Genomic DNA, 19,660 nt, shown 5'->3' with positions numbered 1-19,660 from the left:
GAGATGAGGAATTTCTTCAACAAAGATTTGTCACTGGTATGTAGAAATCTCCTGTCCTTCATTGGAACCTGATAGTATCTCCCCTGCATGCAGGCTTTTCAGGTTTTCAGGTGTATCATTGAACTGTTGGGTTCAATCACAAAGCCATTGAGAGCCAAACCCAGGATTATCATGATAACAGTCTCTCCTTTCCTCAGTCATTATTTCTATGAAGTGAGGAGCCCATGGACTGAGGACTTCAAACAGAAAAAAGCCTTGACTGCCATTTCATAAAAGGCGTTTATCAATACATTTACTGGTGTCTCGTCGCTCTGCCTGCTGGAGGGCCCCCTGCTGGTAACATTGTGTAGTTGTCAGCAGCAAATTTCGAGCAGTAAATTCACAAACTTAGAAACAACTTTTGGTCTGGTATCATTTGCCTTTTGTGGAAGAAAATTTCAAATATCCTTTGCATGGAAAGTGTTCAAATTTCATACATAAAGCACTGGCTCCAATTTCAAATGGTCTTATCATCTGTTGTTTTTTGGTTTATTTTGTTGATCTACAATCATTCTGTAAAATGCATTTATTTGTTCATAACTCGACCAATGAGGGCTAATTTGAAAAAAAGAATGAAATATTACTGCTCATTATTCAACAATTTTCCCTCTAGATAAGCTGTCGAAAATTTTCATAAGGAGCTATAGCGTCGCTGGCAACACCATCCAACTCACCTGTGAGGTTGATGGAAATCCTCATAAATATGAATGGCTGAAAAATGGAGGGAAAATCTCACAGCGTCACTGGTTAATTAATGAAAGCAGAAGCCTCATCTTGACTGACTTTGCAAATGTATGTAGAACGTACACCTGTGTTGCCTCCAATCCTATCAGCTTTGTCCAGGCAAATTACACCATAAATCCCCCAGGTAAGGTTCATTTATAAAGATATCTTAAAGGTATATGTCACAATCTTTGTGGACTTTGGAATGCAGGCTGTGTTAATCAAACAGTAGCAAAGATTGCTAATAGTGGAATTAATAGATATTTTGCTACAATTTAAAAGGGTTTGACTGAGCGAGGAAGGGTGACTCCTTCTGGCTGGGTGAAAGGATTGCCAATTAGTTATCACTCAGAGAAAGATGAAGGGAAGGGTAATCAGGAGAAGTTGGTGGATTCTGAACTGTTCTGTGACAGGGATTGGGTGAGACGATGCCCTTTTGAATTCTTTGGGGAAATCCAATTAGTTTAACAACATGACCAACACAGACAAAATGCTGGACAACTCAATAGATCAGACTATATCTATTGGAGGAAATGAACAGCTGATGTTTCATGTAGAGATCCTTCATCAGGACTGGAAAGGAAGGAGGCGGAATCCAGAATAGAAGGTTAGGAGGAGGGGGAGGACGACGAGCTGGCAGGAAATATGAGAAGAGAGATGAAAGGGAATGATGTGAGAAGCAAGGAGGTGAGAGGCAGTAGCAGTAAAGGCTGAAGAAGAAGGAATCTGACAGGATAGAAGACCATGAAACAAAGGGAAGGAGGTGGGGAATCAGAGAGAGGTGATGGACAGTCATGAGGTCGGTGTTGGTGAAGAGCTGAAGTGAGAGGCCACTGGAATAAGGGAAAACAAAGGGCAGTGGTGGAAGTGAAGGTTGATGGGAAACAGTATGTGGTTACAGAAAGTTAGAGAAATTGATGATCATTTATCATGCTTTGTGTATGTTGCTTTAGATTTCCAGCATCTGTAGAATTTGTTGCGTCTTGGTTTTATAATATTGCAGTTTCTGAATTTCAGATCCAAACTTTTCTCTTGCCACCCACAGTTACCAACTGTCATATTGATTTGTGCAGTATCCTTCCTCACATAAGAATGCTGAAGTAGATTTTCCCTGGTCTTCAGTTATCAGGCTCAAGCAGCTTACAAACCGGGCAGGTTTGACAGTAAGTGTAGGATATCAGGCTTCTCGGATATGACAGCACTTCTCCTGGCAGGAATGCATAATTAGTATTACTGTGGAATTTACTTTACTGTGGAAGTAGGGAGATTGACTGATTTTTACTTTCTTTTAACTAGTGGTATGTGGAACAACGATCACATCCTGACTATTGCTGATTAGCTCTGTGTGTCAGATCAAGTAATTTGCTAGCATCTGCTGCCCAGTGTTATATATGATGAGAGACTACTTGGGCAAACCCTTCTGTAGAGAATGTGCAGAGAAAATAAAACTTGAGCCTACAGTGAGGAACGGAGATAAGTTATCTTTCATTAACACACTTGTGCAAAAATAACAAGTGGAATAAAACATGCTGTTGTTCAGTCAGCACACACTCTAGTACCACGTGTGACTAATTTCATTGATTTGTTCCCAGTCCTGACTATTTCCTCCTCCCTACCAAAAATATTTAGACACCTGCTGAGCTGGAACAATTACCTGATATTTTCAGCTTTTGATACCTACATTACATCTTCCAGTGCTTATGCACACTCAATGGATCAGGAGAAGGTGATTCCAATCTGATACGTTCCAAGCAATGCTTCAATTCAAACCATTAAGAAGATTTCTGCTTTCCTCGATAAATTATATCAGTAGTTGTTTTCGATGTCATCTTTAAAATCACAAGAGGCCTCTTTTTCTCTTTTGGAGAAAATTTATGCCTCTTTCATTTAACTCTTTATGGTATCAGTATTGCTTGCAAATAGATTCAGTACTGGGTTAACTGCATGAGGATGCACTGAAATATCACCCATTGAAAACATGCCCTCAGCAATTTTCCATCAATTGACAATTTGCTCACAGTCCCTAATATAGGCTCTCAGCAGGTGAGGCACTGATAGTTCTATTTGATAGTTCCCTGAGAATCAATGTAATCTCTTTCTGTTACTGCCCATAGTGAACTTTTTCTCTTGGTGTCAGCTCTGCCTGATGTGGTGGTAGTCTCACCTCTGAATTCCAGATTGTGGGTTCAGATCTCATTCTAATATCTTAATCAGAAACAGATCCAAGGTTTGATATCACTGGCATATGTCATGAAATTTGTTGTTGTGCATCAGCAGTACATTGGAATACATAATAAAAAAAATACAACCAGTAATTATATAATTAAATAAGTGCAAAAGATTGCAAAATAGACAAAACTAATGATTTAGTGTACCTGGTTTCATTGTCCATTCAAAAATTCTATGGTTGTTGTCAAAAAGCTGTTACTAAAACATTGCATATATGTCTTCAGGCTCCTGTATGACCTCCTTGGTGGTCGCAATGAGAAGACAACGTGTCCTGGGTTATGGGGGTTCTTATTGCTGGATACCACATTTTGAGACTTTGCCATCTGAAGATATCCACGATGCTGGGGATGCAAGTTCCAATGATGGAGCTGGCTCGTGTGTAACTTTCTGCAGTCGTCTATCATCCTGTGCAGTGACCCCTCCATACCAGACGGTGATGTAATTAGTTGGAGTGCTCCCCACAGTACATATGTAGAAATCTGTGAGTGTCTTTGGTGGGGAAAATGCTAGAGTCAGTTATCAAAGATGTGATAACAGCACATTTGGAAGGCGGTGAAATCATCAGACAAAGTCAGCATGGATTTGTGAAAGGAAAATCATGTCTGACGAATCTCATAGAATTTTTTGAGGATGTAACTAGTAGAGTGGATAGGGGAGAACAGGTGGATGTGGTATATTTGGATTTTCAAAAGGCTTTTGACAAGGTCGGAGATCAGTGTGCAAACATAAAGCACACGGTATTGGGGGTAAGGTATTGATGTGGATAGAGAATTGGTTGGCAGACAGGAAGCAAAGAGTGGGAATAAACGGGACATTTTCAGAATGGCAGGCAGAGACTAGTGGGGTACCGCAAGGCTCAGTGCTGGGACCCCAGTTGTTTACAATATATATTAATGACTTAGATGAGGGAATTAAATGCAGCATCTCCAAATTTGCAGATGACACAAAGCTGGGCAGCAGTGTTAGCTGTGAGGAGTTTGCTAAGAGGATGCAGGGTGAGTTGGATAGGTTAGGTGAGTGGGCAAATACTTGGTAGATGCAATTTAATGTGGATAAATGTGGGGTTATCCACTTTGGTGGCAAAAACAGGAGAACAGATTATTATGTGAATGATGGACGATTAGGAAAAGGGGAGGTGCAACGAGACCTGGGTGCCATTATACACCAGTCATTGAAAGTGGGCATGCAGGTACGGCAGACAGTGAAAAAGGCAAATGGTATGCTGGCATTCATAGCAAGAGGATTCGAGTACAGGAGCAGGGAGGTACTACTGCAGTTGTACAAGGCCTTGGTGAGACCACACCTGGAGTATTGTGTGCAGTTTTGGTCCCCTAATCTGAGGAAAGACATTCTTGCCATAGAGGGAGTACAAAGAAGGTTCACCAAAATTGATTCCTGGAATGGCAGGACTTTCATTTGATGAAAGAATCCATCGACTAGGCTTATACTCACTGGAATTTAGAAGATTGAGGGGGGATCTTATTGAAACATAAAATTCTAAAGGGATTGGACAGGCTAGATGCAGGAAGATTGTTCCCGATGTTGGGGAAGTGCAGAACGAGGGGTCACAGTTTGAGGATAAAGGGGAAGCCTTTTAGTACTGAGATGAGGAAAAACTTCTTCACACAGAGAGTGGTGAATCTGTGGAATTCTCTGCCACAGGAAACAGTTGAGGCCAGATCATTGGCTATATTTAAGAGGGAGTTTGATATGACCTTTGTGGCTAAAGGGATCAGGGGGTTTGGAGAGAAGGCAGGTACAGGGTTCTGAATTGGATGATCAGCCATGATCATACTGAATGGCAGTGCAGGCTCGAAGGGCCGAATGGCCTACTCCTGCACCTATTTTCAATGTTTCTATCACATACTAAGTGTCTTCAAACTCTATATTCCTAATGAAATATAGCCTCTGTTGTGCCCTCTTTGTAATTGTGTCAATGTGCTGGGCCCAGTATAGATCTTCAAAAATGTTGCACCCAGGAACTTGAAACTGCTCACCCTTTCCACTGTTGATCCCTTGATGAGGACTGATGAGTGTACCCTCGACTTCCCCTCCCTGAAGTCCCCAATCAGTTCTTTGGAATTACTGACATTGAACGCTGGGTTCTTGTGGCGACACCACTCAACTAGCTGATCTATCTTGCTCCTTGTCGCCATCTGAAATTCTGCCAACGATATTTATGTCATCGGCAAATTTATAGATGGCGTTTGACCTGTGCTTCACCACACAGTTATGGGTGTAGAGAGACTAGACCATTGTTTCCAATCTACTCTGATTATCATTCCCCATTGAGGAAGTCAAGGATCCAGTTTCAAAGGGAGGTTAAGAGGCCCAAGTTTGGAGCTTGTTGATTGGTATTGAGGGCATGATGGTGTTAAACGTAGAGTTGTAATCAATAAACAGCAGCCTATCACAGGTATTACTGTTGTCAGGTGATGCATGACTGAGTGGAGTGCCAGTGAGATTGCATCCTCTGTAGATGTATGTTGGTGATAGGTAAACTGCAGTGGTACAGCTCCTTGCTTAGGCAGGAGTTGATTCTCATCATGACCAACCTCTCAAAGCACTTCATCACAGTAGATATGAGTGCTACTGGGCAATGGTTGTAGAGACAGCTCACCCAGCTCCTTTTGGGCACCAGTGTAATGGTCGCCCTTTTGAAGCAGCTGGGAATCTCCAACAACAGCAGTGAGAGACTGACGATGTTCTTCAATATTCCCATCAGCTGGTTGGCACAGGTTTTCAGTGGCCTTCAGGTACGTCAGAGCCTGACGTTCTGCAGAGGCTTGCCCTCATGAAAGGTGTTGTGATGTTGGCCTCTGAGACAAATTATAGGGTCACCAGGTGGTGTTGGGATTCACACATGTCTAGTTTTATTCTCTCTTTCAAAGTGTTCATGAAAGGTATTTCGCTCATCTGGAGTGAAGCATTAGAGACATTCATAAGACCATAAGACATAGGAGCAGAATTAGGCCATTTGGCCCATTGAGTCTGCTCCCCAATTCAATCATGGCTGATCTTATTTTCCCCTCGTCAGCCCCATTCCTCAGCCTTCTCCCCGTAACATTTGATGACCAGAATAATCAAGAACGTAGCAAATCTGCCTTAAATACACCCAACGACCAGGCCTCCACAGCTACATGTGGTATTAAATTACACAAATTCACCACCTTCTGGCTAAAGAAATTACTCCACTCTGTTTTAAATGGATGCCCCTCTATCCTGAGGTTGTGCCCTCTTGTCCAAGACTTCCCCACCATGGGAACCATCCTTTACTCTGTCTCGGCCTTTCAACATTTGAAAGGTTTCAATGGGATCCTGCCTCATCCTTCTAAATTCCAGTGAGTACAGACCCAGAGCCATAAAACATTCTTCGTATGATAATCTTTTCATTCACAGAATCATCCACGTGAGCCTCCTCTGAACCCCTTCCCCCAATGCCAGTACATCTCTTCCCACATCTTTTCTTAGATGAGGAATCCAAAACTGTTCACAATATCCAAGGCAAGGCCTCACCAGTGCTCCACAAAGCCTCAGCATCACACCCTGTTCCCGCACTCTAGACCTCTTGAAATGGATGCTAACATTGTATTTGCTTTCCTCACCACTGACTACCTGCAAGTTAACTTTTAGGGTTTCTGTGTAAGGACTCCGAAGTCCCTTTGCATCTCAGATTTTTTCGATTTTCTTGCCATTTAGAAAATAGTCTGCTCATTTATTTCTTCTACCAAAATGCACAACCATGTATTTTCCAACATTGCATTTCATTTGCCACTTACTTGCCCATTCTCCTAATCTGTCTCAGTCCTTCTGCAGCCTACCTGTTTCCTCAATACTACCTGCCCCTGTACCAATCTGTGTATCATCTACAGACTTGGCTACAAAGCCATCCATTCTATCATCTAAATCATTGATGCACAGTATAAAAAGAAGTGGTCCCAACACTGACCTCTGTGGAAAACCACAGTCACTGGCAGCCAACCACAAAAGGCATGATGTTAGGTTTTGCCCTGTAGGAAATAACAGTCTGCAAGTACTGCAGGTAAGCACAAAATCCCAGAAGTGCTTTCTGGGCCATGGCCCTGTTTTGGGTGTGGTACTTCTTTCAGTAGAGAAGGAGAGGATCAAAGCAAGCTGCAGAGAGTTGTAAAGTTAGCCAGTTCTACCATGTGCACTAACCTCTGTAGTATCCAGGACATCTTCAAGGAGCAATGCATCAAAAAGACAGCGTCCATCATTAAGTAACCCTATCACTCAGGCCGTACCCTGTTTTCATTGCTTCCATCAGGAAAGAGGTACAAAAGCCTGAAGGCACATATATATACATACTGCAATTCAGTGTTTTATCCCATTATAATGTATTGTATTGTACTGCCATTGTAAAGTCAACAAATTTCACAATGTAGGCTGGTGATGTTAAACCTGATTCTGATTAAGTTCACTCTTGTGCTCCAGAATATTTATTTCTCAACCATTATTAACAAATCAGATTTTCTGTTTCAGCAGATTAAATCTTCCTCTTACAAATTGCAACAGTGATATCATATAAATCATCACATTCTCTAAAAATACACTGGATAGATCAAGGTTTTGTTTTATAACTACACATAAATTCACCAAGATCTGTGATGAGTTGAATAACCAACTAAATTAATGCAGGCATCGCTGAATAGACCACATTCACCATGCATTATTGGAGGTATGATAACTCAGTTGCAGTAATGCAGTAGACAAGAACCTTCAATCATTACGGACTTGAAGCAACATCAACCCTAACTTAATTTCAATTTCCTGACAGATGAGTCTACCAAATGGTCTGTATTGAAATATGGGACTACTAATGGTCATTTTCTCAAATGCCTTTTTAAATTGTGTGATTAGATAGGCTTGGACTCTTTTCACTGGCAAAAAGGAGATTATAAGGTGGGTGACCTTAATAGAATTTCAAAAGCAATCAGGAGGAACATAGGAAAGATGGATTGTCGCAGTCTTTTCCCAGGTAGGGGAGTCTAAAACTAGAGATCATAGGTTTAAGGTGAGAAGGGAAAGACTTGGGGGAGCTGAGAGAAAGGTGTTTCGCACTTGAGGGGGTGGGTATATGGATCAAGGTGTCAGATAAAGCAGTAGAGGCAATTACAAAATGTAAAATACATTCAGAGAGGTATGTGTATAGAAAAGATTATGAGCAGGGGTTCAGGATCTTTTTACACCATGGACTAATAGAATTTGCCAAGGGTTCTGTTGACCCCAGGTTGGGAATCCCAGGTAACTGGGACCATCTCATTAAGATACTTTGGTTGACATGGACAAGTTGGGTCAAAGCACCTGTTTTTGTTGTTTATAACTCTCTGACTCTGTTCTATTATGTGAATATTTCAATAACAGGTATTTCTGATGAAGACTCTATAATTATTATTGCGTCAATCACAGGACTGGTATCATCTTTGGTATCTTATAGTGGATTCTTGCTTCTGTCATGTTTGAAGAAGAAATCAAACCAAGGTACTGTATGTGTCCAATGTTGAATAGGTTGGGAGCCTTCAATATCCATCACTGAGTTTTGCTGGGTATCACCTCAATAAATCAACCAGCTAGCCAGAATGATATCGCTGTCAGAATGGGTCTGAGGCATGGGAGGGATAAACTGACTTGGCTTTGTCCTTCCTAATCTGCCTGTACTGGATACTTCTGCCGACAATAGTGTTAGTGGAAGTGAGTGCCAGACAGGCCTTGTGAAGGCAAGTCTTTGCACCTTCCATCATGTTGTGTTTCTCTGCAAGCATGATGAATAGGATTGACTTGCAGTAGAACAGATTTGGCAGCTTTAAAACTAGGCATCTGTGAAATATGGTGGATCATTTTCATTGGCAGAAATGCATATGTGTACAGCATGGTGTTCGTAGCCTTTCTGGAGTGCAGATCATCAATACTATAGGTAAGATGTCATGGGTCTCATAGCCTGTTCTGTACCCAATGCAATAAGACAATACATTAAGACAAATACATTCAAAATATTTCACCTCAGAAACAAGAGAAAATCTGCAGAGGCTGGAAATCCAAGCAACACACACAAAATGCTGAAGGAACTCAGCAGGCTAGGCAACATCTATGGGAAAGAGTACAGTCGATGATTGGGCTGAGTCTCTTCATCAGGACTGGAGGAGAAAAGATGAGAAGTTAGAGTAAGAAGGTGAGGGGTGTGGAGGAAGGAACACAAGTGATCGGTGAAACCCGGAGTGGGGGGAGAGGTGAAGCAAAGCGTTAGGATTGGTGAAAGAGATAAAGGGCTGGAGAAGGGGGAATCTGATAGGAAAGGACAGGAGGCCATGGATGAAAGGGAAGGGAGAGGAGCACCATGGGGAGGTGATGGGCAGGTAAGGAGATGCATGAGAGAGGGAATGGGAATGGTAAGGGGGGGGAGGTGGCATTACTGGAAGTTTGAGAAATCGATGTTCATGCCAGTACGTTGGAGGCTACCCAGGTGGAACATAAGGTGTTGCTCCTCCAACCTGAGTGTGGCCTCATCACGGCAGTAGCGAAGAACATGGACTGACATGTCAGAATGGGAAGTAGAATTAAAATGCTTAGCCACTGGGAGATCCCATTTTTTCTGGCAGATGGAGCATAGGTGCTCGGTGAAGTGGGCTCCCAATCTACGTTGGGTGTCACTGATTTACAGGAGGCAGCACTGGGAGAACTGGATACAGTCGATGACCCCAACAGACTCACAGATGAAGTGTCACCTCACCTGAAAGTGTTGGGAACTCTGAATGGTAGTGAGGGAGGAGGTATAGGGGCAGGTATAGCACTGGTTCAGCTTGCCAGGTAAGTGCCAGCAGGGAGATCAGTGGGGAGGGGTGAATTCTCACAGCTATCTGGAATATACTTCCCACCCTGTTAGTTGTACAAATGCCATTCCCTTTCTCTCAATTCCTCCATCCTCACTGCATCTGCTCTCAGGATGAGGCTTTTAATTCAATTCAACTCAGTTTACTTCAACTCAATTGAAGTTTAATTGTCATTTAACTATATATGAATACTAATGAATACAGCGAAATGAAGCAGCATTATTCGGGATCAAGGTGCAAAGACGCATTAACTATAGTCACACACAGTAAGCACAGACAAAATATCAATCACGTAATAAGAGTTCTGACACCCACCACCTCTCCTCCCACCCCGCCCCCACGACACGATGCTCAGTTCCTGCACATACGTCAACAAACCCATATGGAATAGCAGTAAAAATACAACAATGCAGAATATGCATGTATATATACAGTTCATTCCAGAATTACGGAGATATCCTCCTCCTTCAAAGAAAGGGGCTTCCTTTCCTCCACCATCAATGCTGCTCTTACCCGCATCTCTTCCATTTCCCACACGTCTGCCCTCACCCCATCTCCTGCCACCCCTCCAGGGATGGGGTTTTCTTCTCCTTACCTACCACCCCACCAGTTTCTGTGTCTAGCACATAGCTCTCCATAACTTCTGCCATTTCCAATGGGATCCCACCACCAAGCACATCTTTCCCTTTCACCTACTTCCTGCTATCTGCAGGGATTGCTCCCTATGCGACTCCCTTGTCCATTCATTCCTTCTCACTGATTTCCCTCCTGGCACTTATCCTTGCAATCGGAACAAGTGCTACACCTGCTCCCTACACCTCCTCCATCACTACCACTTCGGGCACCAAACAGTCCCTTCAGGTGAGGCAACACTTCACCTGCGAGTCTGTTGGGGGTCATTTACTGTGTCCAGTGCTCCCAGTATAGCTTCCTCTATATTGGTGAGGTACGACATAGATTGGGAGTCAGTTCCATCCGCTCGAAAAAGCGGGGTCCCCAGGGGCCACCCATTGAATACAGCCCATTCCCATTCTGACATGTAAGTCCATGGCCTCCTCTACTGTCATGATTAGGCCACACTCAGGTTGGAGGAGCAGCACCTTATATTCCTTCTGGGTAGCGTCCAACCTGATGGCATGAACATCAATTTCTCGAACTTCTAGTAATGGCCTCCCCCCCCACCCTTCAGTATTTCCTTTCCCATTTCCCCCATTTCCCTCTCTCACATTATCTCCTCACCTGCCCATCACCTCCCCTTGGTGCTGCTCTCCCTTCCCTCTCTTCCATGCCTTTCTGTCCTCTCCTATCAGATTTCCCCTTCTCCAGCCCTTTATCTCTTTCACCAGTCAACTTCCTCGCTCTTTACTTCACCTCTCTCCCTCTCCTGGTTTCACCTAACACCTGTAACAGAAATTCTGCAGATGCTGGAAATCCAAGCAACACACAGAAAATGATGGAGGAACTCAGCAGGCCAGGCAGCATCTATGGAAAATAGTAAACATTCAACCAGTCCTGATGAAGGGTCTCGGCTCAAAACGTTAACTGTTTACTCGTGTCACATGTCTTTGGAGAGGTAGTGGAGCTTGGGGATGGGCTGCTGATATTTATGAATGAGTTTTGATACAGAATGGTGATGTCTGATTTGTAAATGGTAGGAGCTGTATTTGAGAAGGGGGCGCTGTTAGGATTATAAACCAACAGAGCTCTGAAATGGTGTTGTGATTGGGAGTTGGATATTATCAGCATGTGTTTAGGGAAGTTTTCATACTAGGCAGTGGAAGATGTTTGGTGAGGTTGGTTCAACAAGAAAGAGGAAAGGAAGGAAGATGCAGAGAAACTAATGGTTTTAATCAATGAATAATCCAGGTGCACCTAGTGTTTTATTGAAAGTGAAGCATAAGAGACAAAAAAAGTGAATTTGGGAGAGTAAAAGTGAGTGTTAGCTTTGTATTTCATAACAATCTATGAGCATCAGTGTCACTGTCAATCTTACCCACTCAGGTCCCTTCAATATCACCTGAGATGATGGTTGTGCACATTTTATTCATATTTATAAATAGCTGTCAAGTCGGTTGAAGTGGAATTAAGCAATTCTAATGTTGTTGTTCATTTCTCTGTAGTGTTTCAGAGCCTCATTAATTGCAACATTTTGTCTGTTGTTGGTGCCTTCGTTGCCCTCATCTCCTGGATTGTGATTAAAGGTATGAGCACAAAGATGTGTTTGGTCCATATCCCTCTCAAGCTCAGTGACCCCCTCCAAATGTCCTTTGTGAATTGTTATTGTACCCACCTCTACCACTTCCTCTGGCAGCTTATTCCATATGTCCAGCACCCTCTATGTGGAAAAGCTTGCACCTCACATGCTCTTTGAATCTCTGAAACCATCAACCAAGATTTCCTTACCCTGGAAAAGAAATGTGTTCTCATGACTTTATAACCTGTATAAGGTCACTCCTCAGGGGAATCAATTCCAGTTAGTGCGAGGATAACACAATCTTCAGTGCATTAAATTGGACCATAAGACCATAAGGTATAGGAACAGGAGTAGGCCATTCGCCCCATCGAGTCTGCTCTGCCATTCAATCATGACTGATCCAATTCTTCCAGTCATCCCAACTCCCTTGCCTTTTCCACATACCCTTTGATGCCCTGGCTAATCAAGAACCGATTCATGATTGATGCAATGGAAACTGTGTATTGAAATGAAATATCCAAAATTTGAAAGCTTACTCTGCAATTTTCATTCAAGGAGAAAGAACTATTTAGAAAGGAATAGAATGATTAGTAGGAAAGTTAAAAATGCAATGGAATAATAATTACTGAGTTCAGCTCCAAATCCTTGTGGAGAATGTATGTAGTTCATCTTCTCATGTAAGAAGGCTTAGGCTCAGACAAAAATAAGGGTATCTAGATCAGGATAAAACTATCTTTATCAAGAAGATCAAACCAATGTACAGGTCCAAATGTTATTCGTAATGCTTCAACCTACCATCAAAAATTCTTTTGGTTGTCCCACACTGTATTCACATTGATAGGTTAGAAGGACATTTCTTTCCAAATCCACAGCTCAAATTGCCGAGGAAAGGACAGCAGGTGTATGAAATCACAATCACCAGTTGGTTCCCTTCCAAGTCATAACGATTCTGATTTGCAAATGTGTCACTAATTTTCATTGTTGCTGAATCTTGTGTCACTATGGGGACATTTTCTGGTGCTTTGCTGCCTGCAAGAATGGAATGGGAAGCCTCGCACCGAAGAAGCTTAGAAATGGGCACGAGACCAAGATCAACACCATTTTTCACCAGTCTCACTGATGAATGCATTGAAGAGGATTGAAACAGCGAGGCGAGCGAGGAATCTGAGCGAGTGTTCAGCACCTGATACCAGCCTCTTGCTCGCTGTTGCCGGAGGAAGTTGTTCGCATGTGACAGTCTCCCCCTCCACCCTCCCCCCCCCTGCTCACTGCTCCCAATGGAAAATTTCCTGCACTTGAATGACCTCGCTCTCCCTTGATGCTGACAGAGGATGGTACCGAAGTTCTGGGTCTGCGGTTTATAGATTGGAATGTATTTCCGGATTGCTCCTTTATCTGTTACTATTTTGTGCAACTTTGCAGCCTGTAGGTAATGAATACTAAGCTGAACTGAATATGGACTCTTTTGATTTTGCGTTTTATATTTCTGTGCTTTTGATCATTCCTTCTTGTTCCCCTTTGCGCGTGAGGGGGGTGTATGATGTACTTGTTACCATTTGTGTGATTTGTTTTCTGCATTTGGGGGGTGAGGTTTATGTTTTTCTTTGAATGGGTACCATGGTTTTCTTTGTTTTGTGGCTGTCTGTGGAAAAGACGAATCTCAATGTTGGATACTGCATATATCCTTTGAACTTTGAATCTTTTGAATCCTTTGAATTTTCACCGGCTGTGCTCCCAAGGTCTACCCAGACCCCCAAAATATGAATTTGAAAGAAATTTAAATGTATTATGAATTACTAACCAGTATTGTTGAATCTTCCCTCCAGGTGCTGTGTTTATACCTGTTGTTGCATTATGCACTGTCTCTGCCCTGTTTTTGGCCATTCTGAAATTTAGCTGCTCCTTTAATGGGAAATTCCAAGGGAAAAAAGGTAAAGAACAGTTCATTATTGTACAAAATTTCTTGCTTTAACAGTAAAACTATACTTGCAACTAAATATATCATTTTCTTTTGACAGGATCTCAACCTTTCATTGCCTTGAGTGGTTTCATTATAATCCCCATTTCAATCACTGTCCTAAAGGAAGAGATTCAGCAAAACAGTGAGTCTAACATTGCAAACATCGGCATTTCTGTGTACTCAGCATGTTTTAAAGTCACAAGTACTGTATGAAGTGGCCACTGCCATCACCACTGTTAAACCCAGATTAATCTGCAATCAATACATGTTATTGTCTATGGATATACAAGCCTTACTTCAATGTTGGCTAAACTATCGAGCTGGTTGTTGACTTCAGGGGGTGCACATGCTGCTGTTTACATCAAAAGTGCTGATGTTGAGAGGATAGAGAGCTTCAGGTTCTTCGGAATGAACCTCGCTAATAGTCTGTCTTGGTCTAACCATGTAGCATCACAGCCTGGTATGGAAACTGCTTTGCCCATGACCATAAGAAATTGCAGGGAGAACTGGAAACAGCTCCGCATATCACAAAAATCAGCCTTCACTTTATAGACTCTCTAAACTTCTTGCTCCCTTGATAAAGCAGTCAACATAATTAAAGACCTCCCTGATCTCAGACATTCTCTCTTATTCCACCCCCCCTCCAGCGCCCCACCTTTCTATCGGGCAGGAAATATTATACCATGAAAACAAGGGCAGTTCCTTGAGGGCACTTGGTATCCCTCTATTATCATCCTACTGAATTGCCCTCTAGTATGTAAAGATGGACTTTTGCCCTCACAATCGACCTCGTCCTGGTCTTGTTCCTTGTCTCCTTGCATTGTGCTTTCTCTGTAACTGGGTCACTATATTCTGCATTCTGTTCTTATTTTCACTTCTTTTCAATGCACTGATACTCTGATCAGTATGGATGGCAGCCAAAATTATTTTTTCTCTGTACCCCGGTAAATTTGAAAATAGCAAATAGCAAACCAATTTACTAACTTAATTTATGTGGATGAGGCTGAAGAGGCTTTTCATCAGCTTGGTTCCCTTTCCTCTTGCCACAACCCTGTACAAGCTGTCTGCTTAAGAACTCCTTCAGTGAGGTCAATCCTGATGCTATACTATTGGACATTGAAGACCCCTACTAGAGTAGATTCTGTCTCCTTGCTCTACTCAATGCCACCTCTAAGTGATGTTCAATGTGGAGAGTTCAAAATAGTTTTGCTGAGGGAGGGTAGTTGGTGGCAAACAGGAGGCCTCTTTGAGTGCACTTGACTTTGCTTAGGAAATTTATGGAGTTCAGAATCAGTAAAGAGAATAATCAAGAATAGTTGTTGGATTTGCTTCTATACCATGCTGTGCTTTCCTGGTGAGTCTTCTTGTGCAAACATATAGCCAGGCATGGTGACATACTCTGTGGCATTAGTTACAGACCATGATTATGGTTACAGACCATTGGTTATGTCCATTACTTGACTACTTTTTGATTGAGCCTTCTCAATTTGGCACAAACCCCAGATGGTAGAGTGTACATAATTGTGCTGAATATGATGTGTCCAGCCCTATGTATGTCATAACGTTCCTTTCTGTGGTATGGTATCTAGTTTGTGTGCTAATGCTGATTAAAAATTCTTTGGATTGTTTTACCATGGTGAAGGTGCTAAATAAGTGTTGTATTGGGAGACATTCAACTTACTCAGTGTTTCCTTCTCACACATTTTCAGATCAAAGTTGTCACACCACCATCTTAACATGGAGCATACCGATTGCATTATTGGTCAGCTGTGTTATTATAATGTCTGTGTTCTTTGCAACATATTGCTGTAAATACCGTAAGTATCAAATCATATTAAATACCATAAGTATCTTTACTTCCTGAAGAATTCGGAATTGTTGACCTAAAATGTGATCCGTTCTTCACGCAAGTTCTAAAACTAGATAAAGATTACATATTAAATAACACAAAAAACGTTATACTTGTTCATTTATTTATTGAGGGAAAGTGATTCAATATTACATGTACTTGTTGGAAAAGAAGTATATGAACCTTTGCTTTCAAGAACTCATGTACATCAATAACCTTAACCAAATGTTTCCGGTAACCGTTGGTCAGTCCTGCACATCGGTTTGGAGGAATTTTAGGTCATTCCTCCTTACAAAACTGCTTCAACTCTGGGATGTTGCTGGCTTCCTTGCATGTACTGTTTGCTTCTGGTCCTTTCACAACACTTCTATGGGATTAAGGTCAGGACTTTGACTCGGTCATTTCTAAACACAAATCTTCTTCTTTTGAAACAATTCTGTTGTTGATTTACTCTTGTCTTTTGGATGATTGTCTTCTTGCATTATCCAACTTCTATTAAGCTTCAGGTGATGGACTGCTACTCTGACATTCTCCTGTAAAATGTCTTGATACCATTTTGGATTCATTGTTCCCTCAACGATTGCAAGCTGTCCTGACCCTGAGGCAGCAAAGCAGCTCCAATCCATGATGCTCCTTCCACCATGCTTCACAGTTGGGATGAGGTTTTGGTGTTGGTGTGCAGTGCCCTTTTTCCTCCAAACATAGCAATGTGCATTTCTGCCAAAAGGTTCCAGTTTTGTCTCATCTGTCCTTACAACATTGTCCCAGAAGCATTGTAGAACATCCAGGTAGTCTTCTGCAAACTTGAGAAGTGCAGCAATGTTTTTTGGAGAGCAGTGGTTTCCTCCATGGTGTCCTTCCATGAACACCATTCTTGTTCAGTGTTTTTCTTGTATTGGACACATGAACAGAGACTAGCAAGTTATAGTGTTTTCTGCAGGTGTTACCTGTTACCCTTCGGTTCTTTTCCACCTCCTTCAGCATTGCACATTGTGCTCTTGGTGTGATCTTCACTGGATGCCCTCTCCCAGGGAAAGTAGCAACAATAATAATTTTCTTCCATTTGTAGGCAATTTCTCTTACTGTGGACTGATGAACACTGAGATCTTTAGAAATGTTTTTGTCGCCTTTTCCAGCTTGATGCATCTCTACAATTCTTCTGGTAAGGTCCTCTGAAAGTTGTTTTGATCGAGGCATTGTGCACATAAACAGATGTTTTTTGAGAAGAGCAGGCTTGGTCAGTAACCTGACCTTGTTTGTCTGTTCTATAGGCTATGGCACCACTACAACTCTCACCTCCAATCTCATTTCATTGATTGGAACTCTGGACTCCAAATAGCTTTTGTAGAAGGCATTATCCCAGAGGCTCACATACATTTTCCAAGAAATACATGTAATATTGGATAATTTTTCTCAATAAGTGAATAAATATAATGTTTTTTGTGCTATTTATTTAAGTAGGTTCTCTTTATCTCTTTCTAGTGAACATCTGATCACATTTAGGTCATACTTATGCAGAGATGAAGATATTTCTACAGGGTTCACAAACTTTTTAGCACTATGTATATCCCTGTTCTGTGCTCTGTTGAGTCCAGAAGTTTATAACCAAATAAAATTAATTATTTAACAAGATTAAATCCTGTGGCATTACAGGAAGAATACTGGCATGAATAGAGGAATGGCTGAAAGGCAGGAGGCAGTGAGTGGGAATAAAGGAGGCATTTTCTGGTTGGCTGCCAGTGGCTAGTGGTGTTCCTCAGGGGTCAGTACTGGGACAGATACTTTTCACATTGTTTGTCAATGATTTAGATAATGGAAATAATGGCTTTGTGGGAAAGCTTACAGATGATGCAATGATACGTAGAGGGGTTGGAAGAATAGGCAAAGAAGTGGCAAATGGAATACAGTGTTGGGAAATGTATGATAATGCATTTTGGTAAAAGGAACAATAGTGTGGACTATTATCTAAATGGGTGGAAAATTCAAACATCAGAGGTTCAGAGGGAATTGGGAGTCCTCGTGCAAGACTCCCAGCAGGTTAATATACAGGTTGAGTCTGTGGTAAAGAAGGCAAATGCAATGTTGGCCTTTATTTCAAGGGGAATAACATATGTGGAAAGTAAGGAGATGATGCTGAGGTTTTATAAGACCAACTCAGGTCGCACTTGGAGTATCGTCAACAGTATTGGGGCCCCATATCTCAGAAAGGGTACCTTTTCATTGGAGAGAGTCCAGAGGAGGTTCACAAGGATGATTCCAGGAATGAAGGGATTAACATATGAGGAACATTTGGCAGCTTTGGGCCTGTACTCACTGGAATTCAGAAAAATGCAAGGGGATCTCACTGAAACCTACTGAATGTTGAAAGAACTACATAAGGTGGATGTGGAGAGGATGTTTTCTATGGTGGGGTTATCCAGATCTAGAGGGCATAGCCTCAAAATTGAGGGGTGATCTTTTAGAGCAGAAGGAAGGAGCAAGTTTATTTGAGCCAGAGAGTATAGAATGTCCGTGGAATGCTCTGCCAAGACCACGGTGGAGGCCACGTCTGTGGCTATATTTAAAGCGGAAGTTGATAGTTTCCTGATTGGTCAGGGCATCAAAAGATAGGGCGAGAAGGCAGATGTATGGGGTTGAGTGGGATCCGGGATTTATCATGATGGAATGGCGGAGCAGACTCGATGGGCTGAATGTTGTAATTCTGCTTATTATGGTCTTATGGTCTTAAGATCTTAAAATCACAGACCACTTAAAGATTATTTCACAGTACACCCAATGAAATCAGCCCCACAAAATGAGTAAAATGATTTTCCTATACTTTATTAATCTTTTTATTGATTTAAAAGGAACATAAATACAAACAAGAGAATTATCGCATATATGTATATATATATATATATATTAATAACAATACAAAGCGAGATTGAGATAGACATTATCAAAATCATACATAGTGTTAAGCTAGTATATAATATATAATAAAAAAAGAAAACAGCAATTCTCCTCTTACCAGTTCATAAGGAGTAAAGAAAAAAACTTTGGATTTTAAACGAAGAAAAAAAGCCCACTACACTATACGAAAAAAAAGGGACTGGGCAGTCCATTCTGAGGATACGACCAAAAAAGAGAGAGTTTCTGATCAAACCTAAAACTTCGAGAAAAAATGTAACAAATCAAATTAAATGAAAATATTGAATAAAAGGTTGTCAGATTTGCTCAAATTTAAAGGATGTATCAAATGTCTGACTTCTTATTTTCTCTAAACTTAAACAGGACATAATGGAGGAAAGCCAATAAAAGACCGTAGGTGGATTAGAATCCTTCCCCTTCAATAAAATGGCTCTCCTAGCCAATAAAGTCAGAAAGGCTATCATACGTTGAGGGGAAATGGGAATGTTTCCTGCTTCTGATGGGATAATCCCAAAAATTGCCGTAAACAAATTATGTTGTAGATCCAGATCCAAGACTTTTGATAGCATTTCAAAAACACCTCTGCAAAAGTTATCTAGCTTTATACAAGACCAATACATATGAGTTAAAGTGGCCACCTCAATATTACATCTGTCACAAATAGGATTCATATTGGAAAAAATACGCGCTAGTTTATCCTTTGACATATAGGCCCGGTACACTACCTTGAACTGTATCAAGGAATGACGGGCACAAATAGATGAGTTGTTAACCGAATGAAAAATTTTACTCCATTGATTATCTGAAAATGACTCTTGAAATTCCGATTCCCAAGCATGTTTAATGTTATCATTAGATATCATTTGTGAATTCAATAACTGTTTATAGATTATAGCTATCAACCCTTT

General features: G+C 41.5%; 1 protein-coding gene across 6 annotated transcripts in view; it reads left to right on the top strand.

Annotated features, from left to right (window-relative positions):
- The window catches only part of LOC134346702 (uncharacterized), a 54,019-nt gene that overhangs the window by 14,133 nt on the left and 20,226 nt on the right, over positions 1 to 19,660 (top strand). For 3 of the 6 annotated variants that reach the window (XR_010017996.1, XM_063048260.1, XM_063048259.1), the window contains exons 3-8: positions 653 to 907; positions 8,377 to 8,493; positions 11,960 to 12,040; positions 13,860 to 13,964; positions 14,052 to 14,135; positions 15,703 to 15,810. Coding sequence is in view for 4 of the 6 variants with exons in the window: in XM_063048260.1 (XP_062904330.1) it covers positions 653 to 907; positions 8,377 to 8,493; positions 11,960 to 12,040; positions 13,860 to 13,964; positions 14,052 to 14,135; positions 15,703 to 15,810 (750 nt within the window). In the remaining 2 variants the exon portion in view is untranslated. Of the gene's footprint in view, positions 1 to 652; positions 908 to 8,376; positions 8,494 to 11,959; positions 12,041 to 13,859; positions 13,965 to 14,051; positions 14,136 to 15,702; positions 15,811 to 16,911; positions 17,005 to 17,113; positions 17,197 to 19,660 lie in introns of those variants that run through there. The other 3 variants (XR_010017994.1, XM_063048258.1, XM_063048257.1) reach the window with 2 other exon arrangements.

Source organism: Mobula hypostoma, chromosome 5 (genome assembly GCF_963921235.1).
Source record: "Mobula hypostoma chromosome 5, sMobHyp1.1, whole genome shotgun sequence".
Classification (NCBI taxonomy): Eukaryota; Metazoa; Chordata; class Chondrichthyes; order Myliobatiformes; family Myliobatidae; genus Mobula; species Mobula hypostoma.
The sequence above is the reverse complement of the archived record's forward strand: the minus strand, read 5'-3'. Positions and strand labels throughout refer to the sequence as shown.